This window comes from Limulus polyphemus, unplaced genomic scaffold (genome assembly GCF_000517525.1).
Source record: "Limulus polyphemus unplaced genomic scaffold, Limulus_polyphemus-2.1.2 Scaffold721, whole genome shotgun sequence".
Classification (NCBI taxonomy): domain Eukaryota; kingdom Metazoa; phylum Arthropoda; class Merostomata; order Xiphosura; family Limulidae; genus Limulus; species Limulus polyphemus.
In genome coordinates, this window is record NW_013666331.1 from 282,198 (window position 1) to 290,803 (window position 8,606).

At 32.6% G+C, this 8,606-nt stretch overlaps 1 protein-coding gene across 1 annotated transcript in view; it reads right to left on the bottom strand.

The window, feature by feature from the left end:
- Positions 1–4,345: 4,345 nt before the first annotated feature.
- LOC106460161 (protein Wnt-16-like) overlaps positions 4,346–8,606 on the bottom strand; it is an 82,233-nt gene continuing 77,972 nt past the window's right edge. Inside the window, exon 4 of the mRNA XM_022386819.1 lies at positions 4,346–6,965. Within this exon, the coding sequence (XP_022242527.1) occupies positions 6,507–6,965 (459 nt within the window). The 3' untranslated portion in view covers positions 4,346–6,506. The remainder of the gene's footprint in view (positions 6,966–8,606) is intronic.

Genomic DNA, 8,606 nt, shown 5'->3' on the forward strand with positions numbered 1-8,606 from the left:
AAACTAAATAACAGTAAACCTTTTTTTGATTTACGGTATTTTCTTATTTTGATATTTTGAGCTCTTTTGTGTTTAGAACAATATATACTAATTTTTAAAGTATCAAATTAAATTTTTGTTCAATAAAAATCTTTCAAATGCGACTGTAGCTTTTTCCAAAAAATAAACTTTGTCTTCAAAATAAGGGTGCGTCTTATATTCCGAAGAATACGGTAAACGGACGTTTACATATTGGTTAATAATGCTTTTTATCTTACTTATGAAGACTGGAATATAACTGTATATTGTAATTATATATGGGATAGGAAAAGAGAAGTGTTATGTAGTGAAAACCCATTATTTTATTTTATTTTCATTTACAAAGGAAAGGTAATCTTAAATCAACACTTACTTGAAGAATAAAGATACTTTGAATAAAGAAGGAGTTTGGAAATATATTATAATAGTAACGCAAATTACATGCATATATATATAGATATATATGTCTAATTCACTGAGGGCAAGACTGTTTATTGATTTGTTCCAATAGTCTTCATTCACAGTCATAGAGAGTAAAAAGAACTGCTGACTCATCTAGTTGTATACATCGCTAGAGCTGACTTTAGAAAATGGCCGTAGTTGAAGTGCCTAAGGCTTGGTATAAGAACCACTTAAAATGAGACAGAGTTTTGAGTTCCAAATCTTCCATTGTCTAGTTGGTATATAAGAGCTTAGGAATAAAAAAAGAAACGACGTTGTACTTTCCTTCGTATACCCAGTATCTTTAAATAGCCATCTCATTGATCAAACTATTCTCTGTTGAAGTAATAAAGATGTAAGAGTTTTTTTTGAAGACTTATCCTAAAAAGTTCTATATTCCCTTGGTAGCTTTCCATACAAAGATTTCTTACTTAAGCAAGGAGCTGGCGAGAAGAGAGCTATTCAAGTCCTCGAGATTTTTTTCTCTAAGGATTTAAGTGTTTTACAATTTTTCCGTTAAAATACACATAAAAAAAGATATAGATTTAGTAAATTATTATTGACGAATTATTATAAATTATTATTACGACTACTATTCCAACTGCTGGTAAATTTTATTTCTTCCGAACAACATTATACTATATTTTCTCTACATTGTTGGCCCAGCATGGACAAGTGGTTAGGATGCTCGACTCGCAACCTGAGAGTCGCGGGTCCTAATCCCCGTCCCACCAAACATGCTCGCCTTTTCAGCCGTGGGGGCGTTATAATGTGACGGTCAATCCTACTATTCGTTGGTAAAAAAGAAGCCCAAGAGTTGGGTGGTAATACCTAGCTGCTTTCCCTCTTCAAAAAACAAACAAACAAACTCTACATTGTAAAACCGGCAACATTTCCAAACTGTACTGAATAATTTTTAGAGTGTTTCAGAATCTAAAAAAAAAATTATCTTATAATCTTGTCCCTCGGTGGGACAGTGGTAAGTTTACTGACTTACAAAGCTAAGATCCGAGGTTTGATTCCCCACAGTGGACACAGCAGATAGCCCAATGTGCTCTAAAACAAATTCATAATCCTATATATCTTTGAAAAGACAAAATAAAAAGAAGACAGAGAGAGATGAAGAAACTACTTCAGTTAGGTTATCCGTTTTGGTGAAAAATATTCGATTTTCTTACATTTTCCACAATCATTACGTCAAATCATATACATTTTAAAACCGCAGTCTTTCCATCGCGAATCTCTTATTTGTAAAATTAACTCTAGTTAACACAGATCCTTAGTTTTTTCGTGGTGCTGTCGATATATACAGTTTATATATTTAGATATAACAATAAAAAACTGCGTGTATTTTAATGTTCTATTTCGCCTGAAGGAAGTAATCAGTAATCTGGAAAAACAAAACATTTTTCTCTGTTGTTGAGACTAATGCTACTTGTACAAAGTTCCTTAACTTAAGTTGTATCGATTAATAGCTTAGAATTTTAATCGTTTTAGTATCGTTAATTTTGTTTATATTCTGGTCATTTTGGTATGATAACTGAATAAAATGAATGTTTCTACTATCTGTATGTTTCACAAGATTGTTCCAATTATTACTGCCAGTAAACCTCGATGTTCCACTCATAACATCGGACATAACAGCACGAGAAACTTAGTGGTAATCTGGTCCTAACTTGTACGATAAACCTCATTAGAGGTCATTTATATTGAAACTGTAGTTGGAATCGCACAGAACGCTGAAATTTTTATTACTTGCGTTGAAATTGATAACTCAAAACAACTTAATCATCTTTGAAGAACGAAGTAGGTTTCCCATAAGTTTAGTTTAATGTTGTTGTTCTTGTGTTTTAAACAAGTAACTTATAATAAATAATTTCATTACTTTCTATGTTATATTAGAGTAACGTTGTGCTAATGTCCTTGCTTTAAAATATATTAACAAAGTTAATTAGAAATGGAGCTCATCGTTGAGACGCTTAGCAGTTTCTAGCACTTGCTAATAAATATTTACTGTACGATCTTACGCAACGAAGTATTTTATTACCAACTATCTAGGAATTGCAGCTATCATCATGCTCTTTTCTACCGGTAAGTTCACAAACTTACAACGCTAAAGTCCAGGGTTCGATTCTCCCCGATGGATCCAGCAGATAGTCAAATGTGGCCTTGCTTGTAGCAAACTCTATTGGTCTTTTAAGTAGGCGGCAAGGACGAATCATTATAACAAATAGTTTGTGTATTCAAATAATCGAAATATATTTTCTAAAGATAAACTATACGGTAATTATAAAGAAAACCACGTACTTAAAATTATTATATCTTAACCACTACCTGTCGTAGGGGAACAACATTTTATTAGAGGCACATTGAGATTCATAAGTTGAGTTCAGTGTTTCAAAACCATATTATATTACACACCTGATTAGTTTTTCTAGCAACGTAGCATTGCTTTTGTTTCTCTTCTTTCTCTCTCCCTTTTTACCAATGCCCCCCCCCCCTCACCTCAGTAGCTCAGTGGTAAATATCTAGCCTTCTAATGCTAGAAACCAAGTTTTGATACCCGTGGTGGGCACAGCACGGCAAACAATTAACAGAAAATTACCAATACCAGATTGATATTTTGAACAAAATGCATACAAGTTTGGAGAATCTCGTGAGGATAAGAGAGCACTGTCGAAAACATATGGTGTTTGAATTAGATTAATTTAGGGATAGACTTGATATACTGATTGAGAATGACGGAAAGCACATACAAATTATTCTGTGATCGTTTTTAAAGCACCAAGTACCGCACCCAAATATTCCCAAGTGTTGTGAAATTTAGTTAAGTTATAACAACTTTGATATTTTTATAACCACCCTGTATTTTAAATAACGCGGCCATCATGTAGTGAATAAGAATGTGGGAATGGGGTCGCGAAGATAAGAAACTGGTGTCGAGAGTAAACATCACTTTACTTTCAAAGATTTGAATTATTTTGGAAGGTCCAACAGACCAAGATCCATCAACCTATATGTATATGTGTTACTATTTTATTAAACATTATGTTAACGTTATGAATATTTGTGACAAATATAGCTTTTTTGTTCCCTACATACAACGTTTAGACAACCTTCATACAAACATAAAAGTTAAGTGTAACAAATTAACAATCAACAATTCATAAACACAAATGTATAATGATATCTATACTTTAGAAAACACATTACATGTTTCGACAGTACCTTGGTCTGTCTTCTTCCGATATAACACCAAAACTAAATATGTAAGGTTTGTATAGAAAGAGAATAGAAGCGTGGGAAAACGGAGTTGGGTTCTCAGACGTCAATTATCTTTCTAAATAAACCCTGTATACTTAATTTTGGTGTCATATCTGAAGAAGACAGACCAAGGTACTGTCGAAATACATAGTGTGTTTTCTACAATAAATATTGTTGTGCATATACATCGTAGCTAATTAATTTACTATTGTATTAACATCATGTGATTCTATACACAAGTAGAACAAAGTTAAACTAATGAAGATAAAATCTTAGTGAACTAAAGCGTAATTTCTATATAACAAGACTGGTAAATACGCACTCACACGCACAAATATAAGCATATAAAAGCGATACTTCAGGACTGTTTTATAAACACTTGTGCAGGATGGTTTTATCATCTCATATATTCACGGGAACGTGATATCAAACTTATTTATATTTACTTCGAACTACTATGGTATAATGTAGTTGATAAAAGCAAAACTTGTCAAACATTTACGACAATACTGTTTATTACATTCAGTCTATGTTCTGATCAGAAAGACTCCAAAGTAAAACAAGTAGCAGCAAACAAATGAAACTAGCAAATAAGTTAATACAAAAAGTGTATACATCAAGGTAATTAATAATCAAATATTTAAATTACACATAACTTTCAAAAAGAAACAAAAATATGGAGCACAAGCTATAACATCAAAAGTAGTTGATAAACCCATTTTGTTCTTTCTTTTTTAATTACTATGAACTTCGACAAAGCTTACTAGCAACTATAGTAGTCAAAGGCATTTTTTATCTCGGGTCTTTCCGCGGTCTTTCAAAGTCTTGGTCTTGAATTATTACAGACATCTTTCTTTTTTTTAAGAAAAAACAAAACAAAAACGGTTTTCAGAATGTGTCATGTTTTAGGATTTCCTGAACTATATCGCTGCGATATCCGTATCAAGCTTAGATTTACCTGAACACCACAGTATTTCAGAGATTATAGAGACCTGTATAACAGTAGTTTCATTCTATCTTTAAAAATTAAGTCAATTCCATGTGTCTAGCATGCTGCTCACAAACTATGAACGTCTCGTTTAGTACCAAAAAGAAACAATGTTGTCTTTTGGTGTTGCCCAGAGTTTAGACTTTTACAGAATATGTATTTTTACATTTTAAGACAAGATGACGACTGATCAGTGTATATAAACTTTTCTGGAACATAATGAAATTGCACTGTGCAAATCTCTTATTTTTGGAACTTATGTTACTTATCCACTAAAACAAATTAGCAAAGATGCCGTTAAAAGTTACTAATAAATATGCTTTATACAATCCTATTTCGAAAATAATTAAAGAAACATTCAATAGGCGCTCAAACTATAATTGTATCAAAATAAACTAAAACATTTTCAGTCAGTTAACTGTCGTCACTTCTAAATCAGCCAATAAACTATCATCCATCGTTCAGAAAACCTAATGTGTATATTTTTAATCTGTGAAAAAAAATGCTGTTTTTACACTAGCCGCTCAAATTTTGTTTACACTTACATCAATGTCCAGAAACTATTGTCCACTTCTATCATCAGTTAACATTAATTGTTTTACTAACGGTCATTGTTACGAAACAATAAAAAAATCCAATTTTTTATCTTATTTTATTTATTAAGAACTGTGGATGAACCAACATAATGTCGTTCTTGGTACGCCATCGTCAACAGTTAATCATTATTATTTAGGGAGAGATTAATCAAGGGCTTAGGCCTTTTTCTGTTTGAATCAGTGTAAAATATAAATTCTTTTTTAGAGTTTAAAGCTGTTTGGCAATTTCAATATTACTAGAATTATGCTTCATAAATACAGATTAACCTTATTCCCGTGTTTGTTGGTATTTTTTTAAATATTTGATAAAAAACTAATTCGTTTCACATATCTATCTTTGGTTTTTCTTTGAAAAATAACAAGAATGATTCAAGAAATTTAATGATATTCTAAATTTGAATATTTCTTTTTTTATACAGAAAACTAATTTATAATTACAAAATGCGGTATTTAACTCGCTTCTTTCTAGCAATCACACCCTCAAAATGATCACTAAGTGTTATTTGAAACTTCTTTGGCAATTTAGCGTTCTGAAGAAAATATTTTCCTATTTTTCACAAGATGTTTTTTACCCAGCAAATAAAATTCGTGAAAGGTGCCAGTGTTATTGGAAGTTCCTGTTTTGGTTTGTATCTTCCTTCGTTTATATCACAGTTTTTTGATACAACAGCAAAGGTACAGAATTGTGGGGTGAAACAATTCCTTTTCAACTTTTTGGATTTTATAAGGATGAACACTGTGTACACTAAATATTAATTGGTGCCTTTTTCCTGGCCGTACACTGAAAACTTTCCGCAAATCTTGTTTATCCAAATAAACAGGACAGAAAAATAGGGAGATGGTTTCTTGTATTGACAGTTCTCTGAGCTTGTCCAAACGAAAAGGTGTGCTTTCTAACCCATTTTACAACCTGAGGTGCAGTGGTTAGCTGATCTAGAAAAACCTTTAGACAGTTCCCTGAACTTGTAAACATAAAAAGGTGTGCTGTCTAACCCGTTTTCCAGCCTGATGTGCAGTGGTTAGCTGATCTAGAGAAACCTTTAGACAGTTCTCTGAACTTGTCCAAACGAAAAGGTGTGCTGTCTAACCCGTATTACAGACTGAGGTGCAGTTTGTAGCTGATCTAACGAAACCGGTAATACTTTGCCTGTACACCAATACACTGCCTGACACAAACTGCAGGCACCAAGTTCCTGTTTTCATTTACAAGTATAGATTTCTAATTCAGTCGTGCACTTGCGGCACGTGACGTAACAACACCAGTGGAATTTGCAGTGACATCGATTCACGTGTGTAACCACCTGGGTGTTGTAACCTCGTCCACAGCAGAGCAGGTTGCAGCCATCTGGACCTGTTGACGTTTTATTGCAAAGCCTGCCACTTGTTCCAAAGATTCCATTGGCTGGATCTTCTATACAATAATTCGGAGACTTGTTGATGTACACTAAGTCGTCCTTCCTCACAGGCACCTTTCGCTTTCCCCGTCGCCTTAGTCTTTTCCTCGGTTTCAAGGAGATTAGAACAGACTCGTCGTATTTCCTTTTGAGATAATTTCCAACTTCCACAAAAGATGGTAACTTCTTCCAACATGTTTTCAGCTCACATGATCCAGAGACCCCGTGACACCGACACTTCCTTTGCATATAACGCGATATTGCCTGAAATAAAATAATAAAAGTGATTAAAATCAATATAATAAGAATTCAATTTGTTATAAATGTGAATACAATCTTTTAACAAAAGATTTACTTTTTATGTCTTTCAGCGTCAGCAAAAACATCTTATTGCTTTATGTGATTTAACTTTATTTGTATGTGTCTCAGCTTCAGTAAGTACAACTTATAACATTACATGTTTTAAGTTTATATTTATGTATTTTAATTTCATTAAGCACATCTTATTAATTTGTGTTTTCTAAGTTGTAATTTTTACGTCTTCTACCCTTAGCGAGTATAATTTGTTATTAAAACTTATATTTCGTTTCACTTGGACCATTAAGAATTTCAACCAAGAGTAACTGACATCAGCGACTTCAATAGATAAGCTGGTTGTACTTTTGATATTAATTCTAAAGACGTCTTCGATCGATAAAAAAAGTTATCTATCCTTATACAGGGTGACACAAACGTCACGCACCACCACAATTTTTGTGGGTCTCGGTCTTAGAGCTGTTCGGAATGTACACAGTTGATATCACGACAGTGTCCTAACAGGACCCCTCTCATATATTCTTGAAATATTAATGACAACCCCAACCAACCATTGTAACAAAAGAAGAAAAAAAAGGATAGCTAGTGAAGTCGTGCTTGTGTTTCATTGTCTTTTTTTCTTTTGTTACAATAATTTTTTGAGATGGTGCACGATTTTTTCGTCATGTTGTATATCCATAATCATTTCCTGAATATTCAGGATATTTTTTTTAAAACATTTCACTAGAAATAACTTTCAGATTTAAATAGCAATCATCGCTATTCTCATGGTTAAATAAAAGTTTAAGATGTGGAATAAGTGTTACTAATATCACAAATAATAATGATAATATTCATTTACATTTAATATAACTTGACTTAAACATCTCGCTATTAGGGTTGCTATGGGAATGCATAACTTATTGTGACGTCACGTATCACAAATTGTTGAATATAGGTAATAACTACTTATGCAAGAGTAGCATCCATAAAAATATATATATATATAAGTCACTGTTATTGAGCATCAAAAATTGGTAATTTCAAATATGTCAATGTTAAACAACAAGAGTTTTTCCGGTCTTATTTGATATTCATATTATTTATATTAAATTATATTTTTATGTTATTCAAGAATAATACTTAAGTCCACGAAAAGTATATATTTAAAGTGTTGGAACAGAAATACAAACGATAAAGTTTTGTAAAAGCTTGATAACAATATCCAATGGACATACATATTGCCCTCAGTAATTTACCAGCTGCAGTGCAGCATAACACATGTGTTGTAACAATGCATTCTGAAAGTTCCATCCATTGTTGAGGATAATTCAGGTTTGAAATGGAGAAAGAAAAGTACATTCACATAAAACATGTTAAATTTCATCAAGGAAAAACAAAAGCCGAGGTTGAACAGCTAATTTTAGTACACAAAAAAGAACTGGAAAACTGCTAGGATACCCACCCATTAAGCTGTTAGTTGAGTTCGTGAACAACAGTTTTAAGGGCAGATGTTTATTAGTGAAATACAGTTGTAGGGACTGTGTTCAATATTGTTTGACACAATTTACTTTCTTAATCTCATTTGGCCTGGTGGTTAGGGCTGAGGGT